At 33.7% G+C, this 24335-nt stretch overlaps 1 protein-coding gene across 1 annotated transcript in view; it reads left to right on the top strand.

Moving 5' to 3' along the window:
* Positions 1-24335, top strand: part of LOC148953806 (mitogen-activated protein kinase kinase kinase 4-like) — a 177483-nt gene that overhangs the window by 1080 nt on the left and 152068 nt on the right. The window contains exon 2 of the mRNA XM_089085910.1: positions 168-473. Within this exon, the coding sequence (XP_088942036.1) occupies positions 168-473 (306 nt within the window). The remainder of the gene's footprint in view (positions 1-167; positions 474-24335) is intronic.

The raw sequence follows: 24335 nt of genomic DNA, 5'->3' as shown, positions 1-24335 counted from the left end.
TTATATATCAGTTTTTGTTTTGGATGCTCAATTTTTTATATGGGGGTGATTTTTCTACGGTTGGGAGGGGGAACAATGAATAGATTCTCCGAGTAGTATTTTCCAGGAGGAAATTTCCAGGTAGCATATATGTATATATCAATATATTATTCTTGGGTTAATTTTAGATTAGCCGGAAAGAATGTGCACATCCAAATTACAACGACAATCTTTGGCTTGAGCTACAGGCATGGTATAACGGCAGAAGTGTATCAGCGCAATATAAATATCTATCAAGAGAAAGAGAGAAAGCTACCCCAATTATTGAAAAACTCTTAAATTTTAAGTACAGAAGAATTGACCTGCCTTTGAGTGACCTATCTGGGCCTATGCACCAATGTCATGGGTGTCTTTCTATTTATTGTCAGTCTTGTTTGATTCATCAGAGTCGAGCCATGAAGATTGTGGGTGACATTTTAGATGAAATTGAAAGGGTGAGTGGTCTCTATTTTATCTATTAGTTATTGATTTTGCCGCATAAACAAATTTATGTTGCTAATAAATATGAAAAAGATCTACCCCTTTATAACAAAACACGACAGACTTCAAACCAAATAAAGCATTCAATAATGTATATCTATAAGAAACTACTGTCAACAACTTGCTATACGAACAAGTCCCGTAAGCCCAATTTATCTGGTTCCGCTCCTCCTCCAGACCCCAATCTATTGTAAGCAATCCTTTTCTCTCTTGTATAAAATTTTGTTTTATAATATCTATCTACTACCTCATCCCAACCCACTAGATAACAGCTTTTTTTATTGGCTCCAGATGAATGACCAAAAACCAGAATTATTATATCCTTAGCAATTCTTATTGAAACCGTTTAACGAATGTTCATGTGTTTATTTGAACCGCCAATTTAATTATACTTGGACAACTGTTATTGTCATTGCTTTTAGTATGCTACTCTTTTTTTTCACAGGTGCATCTTTCTGCTTGTCTATTTTCTAATTGTGTAAGAAATACCCTGCTCTTTTGCTATTCTTTTTTAATATCTTCATTGTAACCACTATCTGTATTAAAAATACTACCCAAGTCAGTGAACGTGAATTTTCGTGATCTTATGTATTACATAAAATCACGATTTCACTCATTTCTTTCCATTCTGAGATGTTTAGTCTTCTCAACGTTGACGTTAGTAAGGCTATAAGGAATATTATAGCGACTTGCCTGTGGCCATAACAAACACGATGGTGCCCTGCATTTGACCATAAAAAATACGAAGGATCCCTTTCTGTGGCCATAATACCTCCAATTGTGTCCATCACAGAGGTTTTAATTCGTCTGATAATGCCCACCCTGCTGGGCTCTCAATACGTCCTATAGTGCCCTCTCGTTAGATTTGGCGAGCTTTATGGTGGACTAAACCGGTTTATTTGAATCCAAACGGCTAGTAGAATTTTTGATATAGTCACTATAGTGTTGAACTTTTATTGACCGACTGTTGTATTGACTTAGGCATGGAGAAAGACCGCTTGTATTGACATTGGTATGGGGATAACCGCTTTTATCAACGTAGGTATGAGACAGAACTTTTTATATTGACGTTGACAGGGGGTTGACCACTTGTATAAACGTAGGTATGGGGGTGACCGCTTATATTAACGAAGGCCTTAGGAAAGACCACTTGTGCCATTAGAGGCATGGAGAAGAACGAAAAAAGAAAAAATTGAAAAAAAATAAATAAGAAAACAAATGAAAAAATATGAATAAGAAAACAAATGAAAAAATATATTATTTAAAAACAATCTGAAATGAAATAATATTTTTTTCATTTTGATTTTGAAATAGTAATGATTTTTTTCTTAAAAAGAATAAATTATTTCCTCCAGTGAACATATGAAGGAAGAATATGTTATTATGTGTTCCGTTACTAAAAAAAACATAGTAGGAAATATGTTTAAATGTTAGGCCGGTCGAAATAAAACAACATTTTTGATAGACAACTTTTCTTTAGTTAATATATTAAAACAATGTTAAATGTTAATAACTAAAAATAGGATATAAATAAATTTCAATGTTAGGCCAGATGAAATCAAACAATGATTTTGATAGAAGCAACTTATCTTTAGTTAATTAAATATCAAAATATTTAGTTAATTAAAATAAATATTAAAATATTAAAAAAACATTAAAAATTAGTGAAAAATGTAAATAAATTTAAATATTAGACCGGTCGAAATAAAACAATGATTTTGATAGAAACGATTTTTTGTAGTTAATATATTAAGACAACGTTAAACATCAATAAAAAAAGAAAAATATTTAAATGTTTAACGAAAAATTGATTTTGATAAAACCAACTTTTCTTAATTAAAATATTAAATCAATGTTAAACATTAAAAAAAAAAAAAAAATAGAAAATGAATTTATATATGATAATGTGATTCTTTTTATATGATTCTTTTTTGTTGTGCTCCACTATAATCTTTTTGTAGATGGTGGGTAATTAAATTATTATTATTATTATTATATGAGCCTAGTTGAAATAAAACAATGCTTTTGATAGAAGTGACTTGTCTTTAGTTAATATATTAAAACAACGTTAAACATTAATGCAAAAAGGAAATAAATTTAAATGCAGGCCATTCGAAATAAACAATGATTTTGATACAAGTAACTTTTCTTTATTTAATATCATAAAAAAATGTTAAACATTAACACAAAAAGGGAACAAATTTAAATGTTAAGCCACTCGAAATAAAACAATAATTTTGATAGAGGTAACTTTTCCTTAATTAGTATATTAACACAACTTTAAACATTAATAAAAAAAGGAAATATATTTAAATGTAGGCCAGTCAAAATGTAGCAATAATTTTGATAGAACCCACTTTTCTTTAGTTCATATATTAAAACAATGTTAAATATTAATAAGAAAAAGTAGGAAATAAATTTGAATGTTAGGCCAATCGAAAAAAGAGATTTTGATAGAAGTAACTTTTTCTTTAGTTGATGTATTAAAACAACATTAAAAATTAATAAAATAATATAAAAAAAATTTGAATTTTTGGCCAGTTGAAATAAAAAAATGATTGTGATGGAACCAACTCCTTTATTTAACATATTAAACCAACATTAAACATCAATAAAAAATGAAATAAATTTAAATGCTAAACCACTCGATATAAAACAATAATATTGGTAGAAGCCACTGCTCCTTAATTGATACATTAAAACAACGCTAAACTTTAATAAGGAAAATGGGAAATGAATTTAAATGTTTGACCAGTTGAAACAAAACAATGATTTTGTTAAAAATGAAATGGTGTTTGAATCTAGTTTGATCAGTAATCCAATAACATAATAAGTACCAATAACAGTAAAAATGAAATGGGATTCTCAAAGACATACTTTCCAGAAGCTTCAACCACGCTCAACAAAATGACTATATCAAAATGCTGATCGGAAGTGTAGGGAAATGATGGGCGTGGGGGTGCATTTGCCTTCCGATCGCTTTTGGCCATTAATAATGGCACTAGCCCTCTCAATTACCAAATGAACGAGCCCTTTTTGAAGTTTCTACGAAAACACTTTCTATAAAAACCTTAAATGCCCCCAGGGCATAACTTACAACATGTGTCCTGGGGGCTCTGGGGGGTTACTCACCCTCAAGAACATAATTTCCGAACTTTTTAACTACGTTGAACAAAATGGCTATCTCAAAATTTTTATTGAATGTGTTCGGAGAAATGGTGAGTGTGAGAGGGGGGTTAGTTGCCCTCCAACCACTTTTGACTATTAAAAAGGGCACTAACCCTTTCAATCTCCAATCGAGTGAGCTCTAGTAAGCTCTTTTTGAAGTTACTACAAAAACACTTTCTATAAAAACCTTATATGCCCCCAGAGTATAGCTTACAACCCTTGCCCTGAAAGTTGTGGGGAGGGGGGGGGTTGTCATCCTCAAAGACCTAATTTCCAGAACTTTAAACTACGTTGAACAAAGTGGCTATCTCAAAATTTTGATTGGATATGCTTGTGGAAATGGTGGGCGTGAGAGGGGGGTAGCTGCCCTCCAATCACTCTACTATTAAAAAGGGCACTAGCCCTTCCAATGTCCAATCGAATGAGCCCTTTTTGAAGTTTCTACGACAACCCTTTCTATAAAAACCTTGTATGTCCTCAGGGTATAACTTACAGCTCTTACCCTGAGGGCTTTGGGGGGGGGGGGAGGGGGATGTCTTCCTCAAAGACCTAATTTCCAGAACTTTCAACAACGTTGAACAAAATGGCTATCTAAAAATTTTCATTGGATGTGTTTGGGGAAATGGTGGGCGTGTGAGGGGGGTGAAGTGCCCTCCAATCACTTTCGACTTTTAAAAAGGGAACTTGTAATTTCAATTTCCAATTGAATGAGTCCTTTTTGAAGTTTCTATGAAAATACTATCTATAAAGACCTTATAAGCCCCCAGGGTATAACTTGCAACCCTCGCGCTGAGGGGCGTAGGGGGTTTGTCATCTTCAAAGACGTAATTTCCAGAATTTTTCAGAATTTTCAACTACGTTGAACAAAATGGCTGTCTCAAAATTTGATTGGATGTATTTGGGGAAATGGTGGATGTGAGAGGGGGGTTAGTTGCCCCCCAATCAGTTATCGACTGTTAAAAATGAAACTTGCCCTTTCAATTTCGAATTGAATGAGCCCTTTTTGCAGTTTTGACGACAACACTTTCTATAAAAACCTTATATGTCCCCAGGGTATAACTTACAACCCTTGTCCTGAGTGTTTTTTTTTTTTTTGGGGGGGGGGTTGTCATCTTCAAAGACCTAGTTTCCAGAACTTTTTTTTTTACTACGTTGAACAATATTGCTATCTCAAAATTTTTATTTGATGTGTTTGGGGAAATTGTGTGCGTGAGAAAGGGGTTAGTTGCCCTCCAATCACTTTCGACTTTTAAAAAGGGTAATAGCCCTTTCAATTTCCAATTGAATGAGGCCGTTTTGAAGTTTTTATGACAACAATATCTATAAAAACGTTATATACCTCAAGGGCATAACTTACAACCCTTGCCCTGAGGGGTGGTGGGGGTCTGTCATCTTCAAAGACATAATTTCCAGAATTTTCAACTACGTTGAACAAAATGGTTGTCTCAAAATTTTTATTGGATGTATTTGGGGAAATTATGGGCTTGAGATGGGTCTTAGTTGCTCTCCAATCACTTATCGACTATTAAAAAGGGAACTCGCCCTTTCAATTTCTAATCGAATGAGACCTTTTTGAGGTTTTGACAACAACACTTTCTATAAAAGCCTTATATGCCCCCGGGCATAACTTACCATCCTTGCCCTGATTTTTTTTTTTGGGGGGGGGGGTTGTCATCTTCAAAGAACTAGTTTCCAGAGCTTTTTTTACTATGTTGAACAATATTGAAATCTCAAAATGTTTATTGGATGTGTTTGGGGAAAGGTTGGACGTGAGAGGGGGGTTAGTTGCCCTCCAATCACTTTCGACTATTAAAAAGGGTACTAGTCCTTTCAATTTCGAATCGAATGAACCAATTTTGAAGTTTCTACAACAACTCTATCTATAAAAAACCTTCTATTCTCCCAGGGCATAAATTACAGCCCTTACCCTGAGGATTTTGGGGGGTTGTCATCCTCAAAGACCTAATTTCCAGAATTTTCAACTATGTTGAACAAAATAGATATCTCAAAATTTTGATTGGATGTGTTTTGGGAAAGGGTGGGCGTGAGAGGGGGGTTAGTTGGCCTCTAATCTCTTTCGCGTATTAAGAAGGCATTGGCCCTTTCATTTTCCAATTGAATGAGCCCTTTTTGAAGTTTCTGCGACAATGCTTTGTATAAAAACCTTATATGCCCCAAGGGCATAACTGGCAACCCTTGCCCTGAGGGCTGTGGGGGGAGTGTTTTCCTCAAAGAACTAATATCCAGAATTTTCAACTATGTTTAACAAAATGGCAATCTCAAAATTTTGATTGGATGTGTTAGGGGAAATGGTGGGCGTGGAAGGGGTGTTAGTTGCCTTCCAATCACTTTCGGCTATTAAAAATGGCACAAGCCCTTGTAATTTCCAATCGAATGATCCCTTTTCGAAGTTTCTACGATAACTCCTTCGATACGAAGTGCCCTTGTCTAAAAGAAAGAAAGAGAGAAACCCCCCAAAAAATAATAATACATTGCGCCAACATCGTTCTTTACATAGGCAGCGCTATTGCGCTGCCTATGATAAAATTATGTTGAAATGGGAAATTTGAAAAAAGTTGTAACTTTGGCTATCAACAACGAACAGAAATTAATTTAAAACTCCATAAAAAGTAGTAAGAGAGGTACTATTTCTAAACGTACACCAAATATAGAAGACAACTGGACTCAAGCCAGAGAAACATCTTTATATTCCGAACCTAGATCTAAAAATAGCCACAACTAATATAAGGAAGGATTTTCAGTATAATTCATAATAGTAAGAGGATAGAATTCAGAGAGAGATAAGTTTGTGTATACTCGTTTTTATTTGCCAAGATATATATTTGTGATAATGAGTGGTATGTTTACACTATTAAGAGTTGATAGTGGAGCTAGTAGCAGCAGTAATGATACAAAGACAAAAGTACTAAACATAGCAGTAGAAATTACAAGAGGATGTCGAATATGCCTTCAATGGGATGACATGTATGCAAGATACGTGATATCGTTGAGTAAATTTAAGTTGGAGGAACAATTATGCTTCGCAGCGAAAGTTGATATAGTGCTATACACAGACTTCAAGCTGCTTTAAATGATATAGTGAAACATATTGAGGAGAATAATTTATATCAGTAATTGTATGCTTAATATATATTATTGTTGTAATTATATAAATACACACAATAAAAATGTTTTGAAATCGAAAATGTTCTCTTTCATCCTGTTAGATTTTGTTTTAAGTCGGATAGCGAATATTTATGAAGTAGAACGAATCCTGGTTAGTCTAAAGTCAGCAGTGAGAGTGTTAGGATTGAAAAATGAATGAATTTGAGAAAGAGAGAATTCTGTTGAATCTTTTGATTATGTAAAAATGTTTGATTCTAGATGATGATTTTCTAGAGTTATCTCTTCAAAGGAAAATATTTTCTCAATTTACTCAATTTATTGATATATTAATTGAAACAAAGCAAAATAATATCGTCGATTTACTTTTGAATACACTGCCTTAGATTCTATCTAGATGAGAGATAGAGAGAAGATTCTGTTCAAACAGGTTTTGTGACGTCACACACAATTACTCCTCTATCTCTCTATCTCTCAATTTATCGATCATAGATCAGTGTCATTTTAGCTGTGAGAGAGTTAGCACTGGAAAAAAATGTTCTATACATGTCCACTATGTATGTATACCCTAGGCAGCTGGTCGTCATGTGAGAATTGTACAATTATTGATGAGTATGAGGAAAAGTGTAAATTATGCAATCCATGTAAATTACATAGAGGATATGCAGTACAAATTAAAAACTGTAATTCTTGTCTTGAAGAGATTTGTGACTCTTACCCTAGAGGAAATCTATGCTCCAGTTGTCATTATGATAAATGTGATCAGTGGGAGAATACTTATCCTGGTATGATTGGAAAGAAGCCTAAACGAGATTTAAGTTTATTTCTACGAGACTGGTATCGTCTTGGTTTTAAATTATTTTTGGAGGAAGAATCAAGACTACGATTCAACTGTTGGGGTAAAAAGACAATTTGGTTTCTACGTCATTGTTGTGAAGACACTGGCTATTATGGCTTTAAACCTACTGATTTTTATTTAGCTGTTACAGAATGTGATTAATCATTTGAAAATACTATATGTGATATTGCTTCAAATAGGCGAATTGAAACATGTGAATTTTACAATAAAAATGCAAATAGTATCATTGACTATGCAAAGAGATTAAATAAGAGTGAAGCTACATTGTACAGTGGAAAATGTGACCCTGAATTTGCAGCCAATCCACTGTCCAAATCATTTATAATAATAGACGAGCTTTAGACACAATAGCTTATAACAAAAAAGGTATAATTAAATGAAAAGATAGCCTTCTTAACAATTTAATGCCGATAAAGAGTGTTTTTTTTCTTCAGCATTGTTTAAGAATGATTAAAGAGGGTGTCTGAGAAATTGATTGATACAGAAATAGAAATGGATTTTTATCTATTTTTTTATGTTCAAACAGTTCGGTGGAAAATTTTTTTAGTAAAGAGCAATCCGTGTCCTTGAAATTGACTGAAAAAATCCCCCCTGAAGACGTCTGTAAACTTCCCAATAAACAATACTGTATGTAAACATTGGGTAAAGTTCATAATTTTCAGCCTTCCCCCTAGGGACGTTGGGGTAATAAATCAACCTAAAAAACATATTTATTATATTTTTGACCATGCTAAACAAAATGGCTATCTCAAAATTTTCATCGGGTGACTTTGGGAAAAAATGAGCGTGGGAGGGGGCCTAGTTGCCCTCCATTTTTTTTGGTCACTTAAAAACGGCGCTAGAACTTTCAATTTCCGTTCGAATGAACCCTCCCACGATATTCTAGGACAACTGGGTCAATACGATCACCCCTGGGCAAAAACAAAACAAATAAAAAAAACAAATAAACACGCATCCGTGATCTTTCATCTGGCGAAAAATATAAAATTCCATATTTTTGCAGATAGTACCTTTTAACGTCTACAGTACGGTTCTCTGATACTCTGAATCTGATTGTGTGATTTTCATTAAGGTTCTATAACTTTTAGAGGGTGTTTCCTTCTTTTTTCGAAAACCAGGCAAATTTTATCAGGCGCGTAACTTTTGATAGGTAGGACTAAACTTGATGAAACTTATATATTTGAAATAAGCATTAAAATCTGATTCTCTTAATGGATAAATTGATATCAGAGTTTTGAGTTTCGGTTACTATTGAGCCGGGTCGCTTCTTACAGTTCGCTACCACGAACTGTTTGATACCAGCTTTTAGCAATTAACATCCTAAACTCAAGTAGAGGATTGACATGGCTATTTCCTCCTAGAGCACTGCTAAATCACTGCAATTCGCAAATCGCTGCAGTATTGAAATGTTAAGTTTTTAACTAAGTTATTTATTTACTAAATTAAAATCTTAAATTACTGGAGCTTTTTGGAGGTGAGAAGTCTGAGAAGCTCTATTCTGCTCAAGGTAGATAAGTGACATTAGAGTAGAATGCTTCGTCTGGATTCCAGCCGATTATGTTCCATCCTGTGTTATTTGCCCACTTTACGTTCCCTGGCACCTTTCCATGGCAGATTACCAGACTAGTTATTAGGAAAGGTTTTTTAGGGAAAGCTGTCAATCACCCATGTGTTATCCACAGTTCAATTTTTGAAGTCTGTGGAAACAGTTTGACGTGTTCGGGGAGATTAAGTTCCTTGGCGTTTGATTGACATTTGCAAAAAAAAGGGGTAAATAGTGATTGGATAATTTTTTAACTTGTAATCTCTGAATAACATATTTTTGGAGCATGTGCTTGACGATGGATAAAAGGGTTAAGGTGATTAGCAATTACGGGCAAGGATACCCCCACTGGCTCCTGGCAGTAGGCTACGCATATCAAATTGCTGTACTGTGGGTTAGGTAACATGATTAAACACGCTTTTACAATCGGAATTCATTGATTGACATTTGCAAAAAAGGGGTAATTAGTGATTGGATAATTTTTTAACGTGAAATCTGAACAAAATATTTTTGGAGCATGTACTTGACGATGGATAAAAGGGTTAAGGTGATTAGCAATTACGAGCGAGGATTCCCCCTCTGGTTCCTGGCAGTAGGCTACGCATATCAAATTGCTGTACTGTGGGCCGACTTGCTAGCGAAAATGGATTCTATGGGTCGTATAGGAATTGTTCATTTTGAATATCTTTCGTGAAATGCTAGAGTTGGAATGCGTCGGTAGTGTCTTGTCGTGGTTTACCTTGTCACAGTTACATTCTCTTGATTTTTCAAATTTCATTTTGGATTTCTTTTCTTGAAATGCAAGAGTTTGAATATTTCAGTAGTGTTTTGTTGTGCTTTACCTTGTCACAGTTACATTCTGTTAATTTTCATAGTTCATTTTAAATTTATTTCATTGAAATGCAAGAGTTGGAATATTTCAGTAGTGTTTTGTTGTGCTTTACCTTGTCACAGTTACATTCTCTTAATTTTTCAAAGTTCATTTTGAATTTGTTTCGTGAAATGCAAGAATTGGAATATTTCAGTAGTGTCTTGTCGTGGTTTATCTTGTCACAGCTACATTCTCATGATTTTTCAAAGTTCATTTTGAATTTCTGTCGTGAAATGCAAGAGTTGGAATATTTCAGTAGTGACTTGTTGTGCTTTACCTTGTCACAGTTACATTCTCTTGATTTTTCGAAGTTCATTTTGAATTTTTGTCGTGAAATGCAACAGTTGGAATATTTCAGTAGTGTTTTGTTGTGCTTTACCTTGTCACAGTTACATTCTGTTGATTTTCATAGTTCATTTTGAATTTCTTTCATTGAAATGCAAGAGTTGGAATATTTCAGTAGTGTTTTGTTGTGCTTTACCTTGTCACAGTTACATTCTCTTAATTTTTCAAAGTTCATTTTGAATTTCTTTCGTGAAATGCAAGAATTGGAATATTTCAGTAGTGTCTTGTCGTGGTTTACCTTGTCACAGCTACATTCTCATGATTTTTCAAAGTTCATTTTGGATTTCTTTCGTTGAAATGCAAGAGTTGAAATATTTCAGTAGTGACTTGTTGTGCTTTACCTTGTCACAGTTACATTCTCTTGATTTTTCGAAGTTCATTTTGAATTTCTGTCGTAAAATGCAAGAGTTGGAATATTTCAGTAGTGTTTTGTTGTTGTTTAACGTGTAACAGTTACATTCTTTTGATTTTGATATGTAAATTTTAAATTCTTTGAGTGAAATGCAAGAGTTGGAATATTTCAGTAGTGTATTGTAGTGGTTTACCTTGTCACAGTTACATTTTCTTGATTTTTCTAAGTTCATTTTGAATTTCTTTCGTGAAATGCAAGAATTGGAATATTTCAGTAGTGTGTTGTCGTGCTTTACCTTGTAAGAGCTACATTCTCTTGATTTTTCAAAGTTCATTTTGAATTTCTGTCGTGAAATGCAAGAGTTGGAATATTTCAGTAGTGACTTGTTGTGCTTTACCTTGTCTCAGTTAAATTATATTGATTTTTCGAAGTTCATTTTGAATTTCTGTCGTGAAATGAAAGAGTTGGAATATTTCAGTAGTGTTTTGTTGTGCTTTACCTTGTCACAGTTACATTCTGTTGATTTTCATAGTTTATTTTGAATTTCTTTCATTGAAATGCAAGAGTTGGAATATTTCAGTAGTTTTTTGTTGTACTTTACCTTGTCACAGATACGTTCACTTAATTTTTCTAAGTTCATTTTGAATTTCTTTAGTTAAATGCAATATTTGTAATATTTAATTAGTGTCTTTTCTTGGTGTAAATTGTAAAAGATAAATTCTGATTATTTTTCAAAGTTCATTTTGGATTTCTTTCGTCGAAATGTAAGAGTTGGAATATTTCAGTAGTGACTTGTTGTGCTTTACCTTGCCATAGTTACGTTCTCTTTATTTTTTTAAGTTCATTTTGAATTTTTGTCGTGAAATGCAAGAGTTGGAATATTTCAGTAGTGTTTTGTTGTGCTTTACCTTGTCACACTGACATTCTGTTGATTTTCATAATTCATTTTGAATTTATTTATTTGAAATGCAAGAGTTGGAATATTTCATTAGTGTTTTGTTGTGCATTTTTCGAAGTTCATTTTGAATTTCTGTCGTGAAATGCAAGAGTTGGAATATTTCAATAGTGTTTTGTTGTGCTTTACCTTGTCACAGTTACATTCTGTTGATTTTCATAGTTCATTTTGAATTTCTTTCATTGAAATGCAAGAGTTGGAATATTTCAGTAGTGTTTTTTTGTGCTTTACCGTGTCACAGTTACATTCTCTTTATTTTCAAAAGTTCATTTTGAATTTCTTTCGTGAAATGCAAGAATTGGAATATTTTAGTAGTGTCTTGTAGTGGTTTACCTTGTCACAGCTACATTCTCATGATTTTTCAAAGTTCATTTTGAATTTCTTTCGTTGAAATGTAAGAGTTGGAATATTTCAGTAGTGACTTGTTTTGCTTTACCTTGTCACAGTTACATTCTCTTGATTTTTCGAAGTTCATTTTGAATTTCTGTCGTGAAATGCAAGAGTTGGAATATTTCAGTAGTGTTTTGTTGTGCTTTACCTTGTCACAGTTGCATTCTGTTGATTTTCATAGTTCATTTTGAATTTCTTTCATTGAAATGAAAGAGTTGGAATATTTAAGTAGTTTTTTGTTTTTGTTTTACTTGTCACATTTTCATTCTGTTGATTTTCATATTTCATTTTTTATTTCTTACATTTGAATGAAAGATTTTGAATATTTTAGTAGTGTGTTGTAGTGATTTACCTTGTAACAGTTACATTCTCTTGATTTTTCGAAGTTCATTTTGAATTTCTGTCGTGCAATGTAAGAGTTGGAATATTTTAGTAGTGTTTTGTTGTGCTTTACCTTGTCACAGTTACATTCTGTTGATTTTCATAGTTCATTTTGAATTTCTTTCATTGAAATGCAAGAGTTGGAATATTTCAGTAGTGTTTTGTTGTGCTTTACCTTGTCACAGTTACATTCTCTTAATTTTTCAAAGTTCATTTTGAATTTCTTTCGTGAAATGCAAGAATTGGAATATTTCAGTAGTGTCTTGTCGTGGTTTTAATTGTAACAGCTACATTCTAATGATTTTTGAACGTTCATATTTAATTTTTTTCGTGAAATGTATGAGTTGGAATATTTCAGTAGTTATTTGTTGTGCTTTACCTTGTCACAGTTACATTCTCTTTATTTTTCGAATTTCATTTTGAATTTCTGTCGTGAAATGCAAGAGTTGGAATATTTCAGTAGTGTTTTGTTGTGCTTTACCTTGTCGAAGTTACATTCTGTTGATTTTCATAGTTCATTTTGAATTTCTTTCATTGAAATGCAAGAGTTGGAATATTTCAGAAGTGTTTTGTTGTGCTTTACCTTGTCACAGTTACATTTTGTTGATTTTCATAGTTCATTTTGAATTTCTTTCATTGAAATGCAAGAGTTGGAATATTTCAGTAGTGTTTTGATGTGCTTTACCTTGTCACAGTTACATTCTCTTAATTTTTCAAAGTTCATTTTATATTTCTTTCGTGAAAAGGAAGAATTGGAATATTTCAGTAGTGTCTTGTCCTGGTTTACCTTGTCACAGCTACATTCTCATGATTTTTCAAAGTTCATTTTGAATTTCTGTCGTGAAATGCAAGAGTTGGAATATTTCAGTAGTGACTTGTTCTGCTTTACCTTGTCACAGTTACATTCTCTTGATTTTTCGAAGTTCATTTTGAATTTTTGTCGTGAAATGCAAGAGTTGGAATATTTCAGTAGTGTTTTGTTGTGCTTTACCTTGTCACATTTACATTCTGTTGATTTTCATAGTTCATTTTGAATTTCTTTCAATGAAACGCAAGAGTTGGAATATGTCAGTAGTGTTTTGTTGTGCTTTACCTTGTCACAGTTATATTCTCTTAATTTTTCAAAGTTCATTTTGAATATCTTTCGTGAAATGCAAGAATTGGAATATTTCAGTAGTGTCTTGTCTTAGTTTACCTTGTCACAGCTACATTCTCATGATTTTTCAAAGTTCATTTTGGATTTCTTTCGTTGAAATGCAAGAGTTGGAATATTTCAGTAGTGACTTGTTGTGCTTTACCTTGTCACAGTTACATTCTCTAGATTTTTATAAGTTCGTTTTGAATTTGTTTCGTGAAATGAAACAGTTGGAATATTTCAGTAGTGTTTTGTTGTGCTTTACCTTGTCACAGTTACATTCTATTGATTTTCATAGTTAATTTTGAATTTCTTTCATTGAAATGCAAGAGTTGGAATATTTCAGTAGTGTTTTGTTGTGCTTTACCTTGTCACAGTTACATTCTATTAATTTTTCAAAGTTCATTTTAAATTTCTTTCGTGAAATGCAAGAACTTGAATATTTCAGTAGTGTCTTGTCGTGGTTTACCTTGTCACAGCTACATTCTCATGATTTTTCAAAGTTCATTTTGAATTTCTGTCGTGAAATGCAAGAGTTGGAATATTTCAGTAGTGACTTGTTGTGCTTTACCTTGTCACAGTTACATTCTCTTGATTTTTCGAAGTTCATTTTGAATTTCTGTTCGTGAAATGCAAGAGTTGGAATATTTCAGTAGGGTTTTGTTGTGCTTTACCTTGTCACAGTTACATTCTGTTGATTTTCATAGTTCATTTTGAATTTCTTTCATTGAAATGCAAGAATTGTAATATTTCAGTAGTGTTTTTTTGTGCTTTACCTTGTCACAGTTACATTCTCTCTATTTTTCAAATTTGATTTTTAATTTCTGCCGTGAAATGCAAGAGTAGGAATATTTCATTTGTGACTTGTCGTGCTTTACCTTTTCCCAGATATATTCTCTTGATTTTTCTAATTGGATTTCTTTCATTGAAATGCAAGAGTTGGAATATTTCAGTAGTGACTTGTTGTGCTTTACCTTGTCACAGTTACATTCTCTTGATTTTTCGAAGTTCATTTTGAATTTCTGTCGTGAAATGCAAGAGTTGGAATATTTCAGTAGTGTTTTGTTGTGCTTTACCTTGTCACAGTTACATTCTGTTGATTTTCATAGTTCATTTTGAATTTCTTTCATTGAAATGCAAGAGTTGGAATATTTCAGTAGTGTTTTGTTGTGCTTTACCTTGTCACAGTTACATTCTCTTAATTTTTCAAAGTTCATTTTGAATTTCTTTCGTGAAATGCAAGAATTGGTATCTTTCAGTAGTGTCTTGTCGTGGTTTACCTTGTCACAGCTCCATTCTCATGATTTTTCAAAGTTCATTTTGAATTTCTGTCGTGAAATGCAAGAGTTGGAATATTTCAGTAGTGACATGTTGTGCTTTACCTTGTCACAGTTACATTCTCCTGATTTTTCGAAGTTCATTTTGAATTTCTGTCGTGAAATGCAAGAGTTGGAATATTTCAATAGTGTTTTGTTGTGCTTTACCTTGTCACAGTTACATTCTGTTGATTTTCATAGTTCATTTTGAATTTCTTTCATTGAAATGCAAGAGTTGGAATATTTCAGTAGTGTTTTGTTATGCTTTACCTTGTCACAGTTACACTCTCTTAATTTTTCAAAGTTCATTTTGAATTTATTTCGTGAAATTCAAGAATAAAAACGGACAGATAATAGAGGCTGTTAAAAGCATATTTAGCCTATTCATGAGACACCAGTAAAAAATGTGTATAATTCAAAATGGAATAATGATTATTCTACTGATTACGAACTAAAAGAAGACAATAACTCCATTATCAAGAGTGAAAATGGTGAATTAGTTTATGGAACAGATTCAAAATTTCGAAAGTTAATCATTGATATTAATAATGTATCATAATATATTTTTGTATTAATATTCTACATAGCATTATTTCATTAAAAATATTACATTGTTATGTGTTCATTATTTTTTAGAGTAAGCTAGTATATCAAGCGTTTAGAATATCCATTAAAACATCGGAGATGTAAGAAAAGGAATTTGCGTACTTCTATTGTCAGACACACTATTTCCGTAAAATCTGAGCTATTAAGGGTTTTTGACCGTAAACTCTAGTTTTTTGTAAGAAAATTATGGGAAACACACAAAGAGACGACACACGCACAGAGACGACACACACACACAGAGTCCACAACAAAAACAGATAAGACACCTCCAGAGATAACACCCACAGAGAAGACACACACGCAGCCACGACAAACGGCCAGAGTCATATTAAGAGAGATAAACAAAAAGTTGAGTTGATATAGTTTCACTTAGAGTAGCACGCCACTCTAAGTGAACCTAGATCAACCAACTTTTGGATATCTCTCTCACTATGACTCTGTTCGTGTGTCGTGTCTGTGCGTGTGTCGTCTCTATGTGTGTGTCATCTCTGTGGATGTGTCGTCTCTGTTTTTGTTGTGGACTCTGTGTGTGTGTGTCGTCACTGTGCATGTGTCGTCTCTTTGTGTGTTTCCCATAATTTTCTTACATAAAAACTAGAGATTACGGTCAAAAACCATTAATAGCTCAGATTTTACGGAAATAGTGTGTCTGACAATAGATGTACGCAAATTCCTTTTCTTACATCTCTGATGTTTTAATGGACATTCTAAACGCTTGATATGCTAGCTTACTCTGAAAAATAATGAAAACATAACAATGTAATATTTTTAATAAAATAATGATATGTAGAATATTAATAAAAAAATATATTATGATACATTATTAATATCAATGATTAACTTTGGACATTTTGAATCTGTTCCATAAAATAGTTCACCATGTTCTCTCTTGATAATAGAGTTATTGTCTTCTCTTAGTTCGTAATCAGTAGAATAATCATTATTCCATTTTGAATCATACACAATTTTTACTGGTGTCTCATGAATAGGCTCAATATGCTTTTAACAGCCTCTATTTTCTGTCCGTTTTTAAGTTTTGATGTTGCTCCTTACTTTCAGTTGAATAAACGATATTCCAATTCTTGGATTTCACGAAATAAATTCAAAATGAACTTTGAAAAATTAAGAGAATGTAACTGTGACAAGGTAAAGCACAACAAAACACTACTGAAATATTCCAACTCTTGCGTTTCAATGAAAGAAATTCAAAATGAACTATGAAAATCAACAGAATGTAACTGTGACAAGGTAAAGCACAACAAAACACTATTGAAATATTCCAACTCTTGCATTTCACGACAGAAATTCAAAATGAACTTCGAAAAATGCACAACAAAACACTAATGAAATATTCCAACTCTTGCATTTCAATGAAAGAAATTCAAAATGAACTATGAAAATCAACAGAATGTAACTGTGACAAGGTAAAGCACAACAAAACACTACTGAAATATTCAAACTCTTGCATTTCACGACAGAAATTCAAAATGAACTTCGAAAAATCAAGAGAATGTAACTGTGACAAGGTAAAGCACAACAAGTCACTACTGAAATATTCCAACTCTTGCATTTTACGACAGAAATTCAAAATGAACTTTGAAAAATCATGAAAATATAGCTGTCACAAGGTAAACCACGACAAGACACTACTGAAATATTCCAATTCTTGTATTTCACGTAAGAAATTCAAAATGAACTTTGAAAAATTAGGAGAATGTAACTGTGACAAGGTAAAGCACAACAAAACACTACTGAAATATTCCACCTCTTGCATTTCAATGAAAAAAATTCAAAATGAATTAGTAAAATCAACAAAATGTAACTGTGACAAGGTAAAGCACAACAAAACACTACTGAAATATTCCAACTCTTGCATTTTACGACATTAATTCAAAATGAACTTCGAAAAATCAAGAGAATGTAACTTTGACAGGATAAAGCACAACACGTCACTACTGAAATATTCCAACTCTTTCATTTCAACGAAAGAAATCCAAAATTAACTTTGAAAAATCATGAGAATGTAGCTGTGACAAGGTAAACCACGACAAGACACTACTGAAATATTCCAATTCTTGCATTTCACGAAAGAAATTTAAAATGAACTTTGAAAAATTAAGAGAATGTAACTCTGACAAGGTAAAGCACAACAAAACACTACTGAAATATTCCAACTCTTGCATTTCAATGAAAGAAATTCAAAATGAACAATGAAAATCAACAGAATGTAACTGTGACAAGGTAAAGCACAACAAAACACTACTGAAATATTCCAACTCTTGCATTTCAAGGAAAAAATCCAAAATGAACTGAAAAATCAAGAGAATGTAACTGTGACACGGTATACCACGACAAAACACTACCGAAGCATCTTTAAAAAATCATGAGAATGTAGCTGTGACAAGGTAAACCACGACAAGACACTACTGAAATAATCCAATTCTTGCATTTCACGAAAGAAATTCAAAATGAACTTTGAAAAATTAAGAGAATGTAACTGTGACAAGGTAAAGCACAACAAAACACTACTGAAATATTCCAACTCTTGCATTTCAATGAAAGAAATTCAAAATGAACTATGAAAATCAACAGAATGTAACTATGACAAGGTAAGGCACAACAAGACACTACTGAAATATTCCAACTCTTGCATTTCAACGAAAGAAATCCAAAATGAACTTTGAAAAATCAGGAGAATGTAACTGTCACAAAGTAAACCACGACAAAACACTACCGAAGCATTCCAACTCTTTCATTTCATGAAAAATATTCAAAATGAACAATTCCTATACGACCCATAAAATCCATTTTTGCTAGCAAGTCGGCCCAGAGTACAGCAATTTGATATGCGTAGCCTACTGCCAGGAACCAGTGGGGGAATCCTCGCTCGTAATTGCTAATCACCTTAACCCTTTTATCCATCGTCAAATACATGCTCCAAAAATATTCAATTGAGAGATTTCACGTTATAAAATTATCCAGTCACTAAGTATCCCTTTTTTGCAACTTTCAATACATGAAGTCCGATTGTAAGAGCGTGGTTAGTCATGGTACCCAACTCACAGAATAGCAGTTTGATATGTATAGACTACTGCCAGGAACCATTGGAGGGATCCTTGCTCGTAATTGCTAATCACCTTAACCCTTTTATCCATCGTCAAGTACATGCTCCAAAAATATTTTATTCAGAGATTTCACGTTAAAAAATTATCCAATCACTAATTACCCCTTTTTGCAAATGTCAATCAAACGCCAAGGAACGTAATCTCCCCGAACACGTCAAACTGTTTCCACAGACTTCAAAAATGGAACTGTGGATAACACATGGGTGATTGACAGCTTTCCCTAAAAAAAACCTTTCCTAATAACCAGTCTGGTAATCTGCCATGGAAAGGTGCCATGGAACGTAAAGTGGGCAAATAACACCGGAAGGAACATAATCGGCTGGAATCCAGACGAAGCATTCTACTCATTAGATTTCGTCATGGGTAGCACGGGTGTGGTATTGGTATTAACAACCTGAAGAACGGGAAAAGAAATAAGACGAATGGAATTTTAATGAGATAAAAATGGAAAGAGACTAAAAATGGAACAGAAAATAGAAGCAGAAATAAAAAATTGAAAAATACAGAGATTAAAAGAGAAAAATTGAAGTGGCAACACTATATTTATCAATAACAAAGAAAAAAATACGCCAATTGCACAACTTTTTCTGGAGGTCACGAGGATTTTTCAGAGTTAGCAGCAAAACTTCATTGTTTTTGCGCACTTTGTGAGAAATCAACAGGATTCCAATCCTTAAAATTGAAAATTTTTGTAAGTCCTTGAAATTTCAAATAACAGTGCTATCTCTACAGGTGGATAAAGCAAAGATATTCAAAAGTATATAGGGTCATTATAACATTATGTTTGCTACCTCTCAAAGCCTAAGCGAGGACACTTTTTCTTAGAAAGTGAAGCTAATTATGCCAAGACAGCTAAAACGAGAACTGAATGTAAAGAATCAAAAGGAAAAACAATAAACTCCCTTTCTTAAAAAAAAACCCTTAGAAATGCACATAATTGAAATTTTGTTTTGGCATTTGCAACAGTCTTGGTATGTCATATTAAACCTTAATAATTAAGCTACAACAAGTTACGTAAGCAAGACCATTGTTGGATATAGTGAGGGACCAAACCCTCTCTCCCTTCCTCTGGCTCCAAACATGCCCTGGACAAAACAAAGTTTGATTAGCAACTGACTATAAACTTTGTAACTAGAATGATTGAATAATTTTAAATAAGGTTAATACAATATTCTGAAACATTCCAAGTTTTATATGAAACTTGTACGTAACCCAAAACTGGAAAAATAATGAAAAGAATCCTGAGGGTTAACCTAATGAATCATAGAACAAAAAATACTTTCTGATGAGAAGTTTTGCGTAATTAGTCAGTTTGTGGTAGAATATTTAAAAGAGAAACTTAAAAGAATATTTAAAAGAGAAAACAACAAGTATTACTTTATATTCTTCTTATAATGCAAATACAATTCTTTTGATGTTCTCTAATTTTCTGAAAACTCACTAAGAGTTTCACGATAAACAGTTCTTCAAAAACGTTTGGTACTTTCTTGGATAGGGCTGTTCCACCTGTTATTAGAAGAAAAACAAAGGTTCCACATCAAATTTCGAAAGACATTTTTATGGCCCATAAAAGTAGTATAAAAGAGGAAAAATTCAAGGGAATATTTATCCTTACCAACAACAAACAAGTTTTGACGCTCCAAAGCGCAATATTACTATTTAAATCTCAGATTGTTGTGAAACCGAATAGATAACTTGGCAAAAATTATTAGGTTGCCCCTTTGTGGCAAATTATTTTGTGACAAATTTCAAATAGATCCACCAATTCGCGGATCCCTATCCCACTATTTATGAATTTCTGGCTATTCCCTGTTGCAGCGTTGATAAGAAAATTAGCACTAGAAGTTTCAGTGTTTGCTAACATTTAATCCAAACCCCCCTTTTAAAAATTCAGGATTCGCCGCTCAGTCAAGTCATAAACCATACTTGTGAGATGTGATAGTAGTGAACCACTCTGGCGGCTCACCTCCTTTCTTTCTGCTTTTACAATCATAAATAATATAGGTTCGCACCATTTTTCAACTTTGTTCGAGGTACGGAGAAATATACAACAAAGTGCATACCCAAAGGAAATGGGAGGCGCTTTAATACGCGCCGAACCTCTTGGTGATAAATACTTTTTAGGATAATCGTACTGTCTAGGTATCTGTACTGTGCTCATAACTTAGTGCCATAGTTTAACAAAGACAAGAGGATAATTAATAATACAGGCCTTATTACTGCAATCTACTGTAGATGATGCACAAAAAAGTCAGATAGAAGGTATTTTATTGTCCCACTTCTATATCAAGAAAGCTAAAAAAGTTATTCATTTGACTTTTTCATGCTACACTTCAATAGAACAAGAAAAAAACCTGTTTGTATGACTTTATTCATGATAGTATATAATAGAAGTGTAGTATAGAAAGTCATATGTATGACTTTTTCCATTCTACATATGAAGATGAAACATAATATTGTCTTTATATACAAAGTCATACAGACCTTAATATACAAAGTTAAATATAACTTTAATAGTCAAATGTCGCCACCCCAATGGCCCTCATGGTAAAGTTTCCAAACTTCATCTATGCAATATATATTTTTGCTACCTTGTTGTAACCAAATATTCAGTTTCATTTTATTAGTTGTTTCTTATTACTATGATAAATGCAGTTATTATTTATTTGACGAAAGAAAAAAAATTAAGGAAGCTATAGTATATTGGAATTAAAAACTTAAACCACCCAGCTTGTCACCACATCAAAAGTATAGCTATGACATCCCATCTCTTATTATCAAATCCTTTTTAATTGGCAGCGCAATCGCGCAACCTAAGTAAAGAACGATGTTGGCACAATGTATTAATTTTTTTTTTTTTTTGGGGGGAGGGGGTTAGACCAGGGCATTTCGTATCGAAGGAGTTGTCGTAGAAACTTCGAAAAGGGCTCATTCGATTGGAAATTGGAGTGGCTATTGGCCTTTTCAATAGTCGAAAGTGATTGGAAGGCAACTAACACCCCTTCCTACGCCCACCATTTCCCCAAATACATCCAATCAAAATTTTGAGATAGCCATTTTGTTCAGCGTAGTTGATTTCCGCATAGAAATCATGTTTTTGAGGACACTCCCACAGCCCTCAGGGCAAGGGTTGTAAGTTATGCCCTGGGGGCATATAAGATTTTTATAGAAAGTGTTGTCGTAGAAACTACAAAAAAGGCTTTTTTTTTTTTTTAAATATAAATTAATAATCCCACCTCCTCTCTTCTCAGTGGCACTAACATTAAAAAAAAAAACTACTTTTAAACATTACAAAAATCTAAATGCCACCTACACTCTACATTTTACTAAAATTAGCAGCCAAAGAGTGGTCTTCGCATTATTGTACTTCTACTAATATAATTTTTAATCCATATTAACAATAAAATAAAATTCTCTCCCGCAGAGAGGACGTCCCCCCTCCACAGGAAGTCCCCGCTTGCGGTGGCAAAAAAAAGGCTCATTCTATTGGAAATTGAAAGGGCTAGTGCCCTCCTTACTAGTTAAAAGGGATTAGAGGGCAACTAACCTCCCTCGCACGCTCACCATTTTCGCAAATACATTCCATCAAAATTTTGAGCAAGCCCGTTTGTGCAACATGGTTTAAAACTCGGGAAACTATGTCCGTGAGGACGGCAAACCCCCCCCCACAGCCCTCAGGGCAAGGGTAATAAGCTATGCCCTGGGGGCATATAAGGTTTTCATAAAAAGGCGTTGTCGTAGAAAATTCAAAAGGGGATCATTCGATTGGAAATTGAAATAGCTAGTGCCCTTTTTAATAGTCGAAAGTGATTGGAAATAACTAACACCCCTTCCAGGCCCACCATTTATCCAAACACATCCAATCAAAATTTTGAAATAGTTATTTTGTTCAACGTATTTGAAAGTTCTGTAAATTAGGCTTTCGGGGACGAAGACCCCTCAGAGTACTCAGGGCAAGGTTTATATGTTGTGCCCTGGGGGCATATAACGCTTTTATAGACAGCTTTATTATAAGAACTTGATAAATGGCGCATTCAAATGGAAATTCAAAGGGATAGTGTGCTTTATAATAGTCGAGGGTGATTGTAGGGAAGCTAATCCCCCTCTTACGCCCATCTTTCCCCCATAGATATCCATTAAAAGTTTTTAGATAGCCATTTTGTTCCATGTAGTTGAACTTTCTGAAAATTAGGTGCTGATTATGACATTCCCCCCCCCCCCCCACAGCACTCAGGATAAGGGTTGTAAGTTATGCCCTGGGGACATATAAGGCTTTTTTTTTTATAGAAAATATTGTCGTAGAAACTTCAAAAATGGCTCATTCCATTGGCAATTGAAATGGATAGTGGCCTTTTTAATATTAGAAAGTAATTGGAGGGCGACTAACCCCCCTCTCACTTCCACCATTTTCCCAAACACATACAATAAAAATTTTTAAATAGCCATTTTTTCAACGTAGTTGAAACTTCTGGAAATTATGTCTTTGAGGATGACAAACCCCTCCCCCCCCCCACAGCCCTCAGGGCAAGGGTTTTAAGTTATTACCTGGGGGCATATGAGTTTTTATAGAAAGCTCTGTCGTAAAACTTCAAAAAGGGCTCATTTGATTGAAAATTGACAGGGCTAGTGCCCTTTTTTACTTTTGAAAGTAATTGAAGAGCAAATAACCCCCTCTGACGCCCACCATTTCTCCAAACCTATCCATTCAAAGTTTTGGGATATTCATTTTGTTCAATGTAGTTGAAATTTGTGGAAACTAGGTCTCTAAGGATGATAACTCCGTCAGATTCCTCAGGGTAAGGGTTGAAAGTTATTCCCTCGAGGCATATAAGGTTCTTATAGAAAGTGTTGTCGTAGAAACTTCAAAAGGGGCTCATTGGATTGGAAATTGAAAGGGTAGTGCCCTTTTTAATAATCGAAAGTGAATGGAGAGCAACTAACCCCCCTCTGACACCCTAAATTTCCCCAAACACATTTAATCAAGATTTTGAAATAGTCATTTTGTTCAACGTGGTTGAAAGTTCTGTAAATTATGATTTTGAGGAGGACAAGCCCCCCAAACCCCTCAGGGCAGGGAATGTAAGTTATGCCCTGGGTGCATATAAGTTTTTTATTGAAAGTATTTTCGTAGAAACTTCAAAACGGGCTCATTCGATTGGCAATTGAAGGTGCTAATGCCCTTTCTAACAGTCGAAAGTGATTGGAAGGTAACTAGACCCCCTCTTAAGCTCACCAATTCCGCAAACACATCCAATAAAAATTTTGAAATAACTATTTTGTTTAATGAAGATAAAAGTTCTGGAAATTAGGTCTTTGAGGATGACACTTCCCCCAGAGCCCTCAGGGCTAAGGTTGTAAGCTATGCCCTGGGGGCATATAAGGTTTTTTTTTTATAGAAAGAGTTATTGTAGAAACTTCAAAAAGAGCTCATTCAATTGGAAATTGAAAGCGCTAGTGTCCTATTTAATAGACGAAAGTGATTTGAGGTCAACTAACCTCGCTCTCACGCCGACCATTTCCCCAAACACATCCAATCAAAATTTTGAGATAAATATTTTGTTCAACGTAGTTGAAAGTTCTGGAAATTAGGTCTTTGCCAGCGTTGTCGTAGAAACTTAAAAAAGGACTGATTCAATTGGGAATTGAG

The sequence above is a fragment of the Artemia sp. Qi Xiang Cuo genome, chromosome 3, assembly GCF_049724085.1.
Source record: "Artemia sp. Qi Xiang Cuo chromosome 3, ASM4972408v1, whole genome shotgun sequence".
Lineage (NCBI taxonomy): Eukaryota > Metazoa > Arthropoda > Branchiopoda > Anostraca > Artemiidae > Artemia > Artemia sp. Qi Xiang Cuo.
The sequence above is the reverse complement of the archived record's forward strand: the minus strand, read 5'-3'. Positions and strand labels throughout refer to the sequence as shown.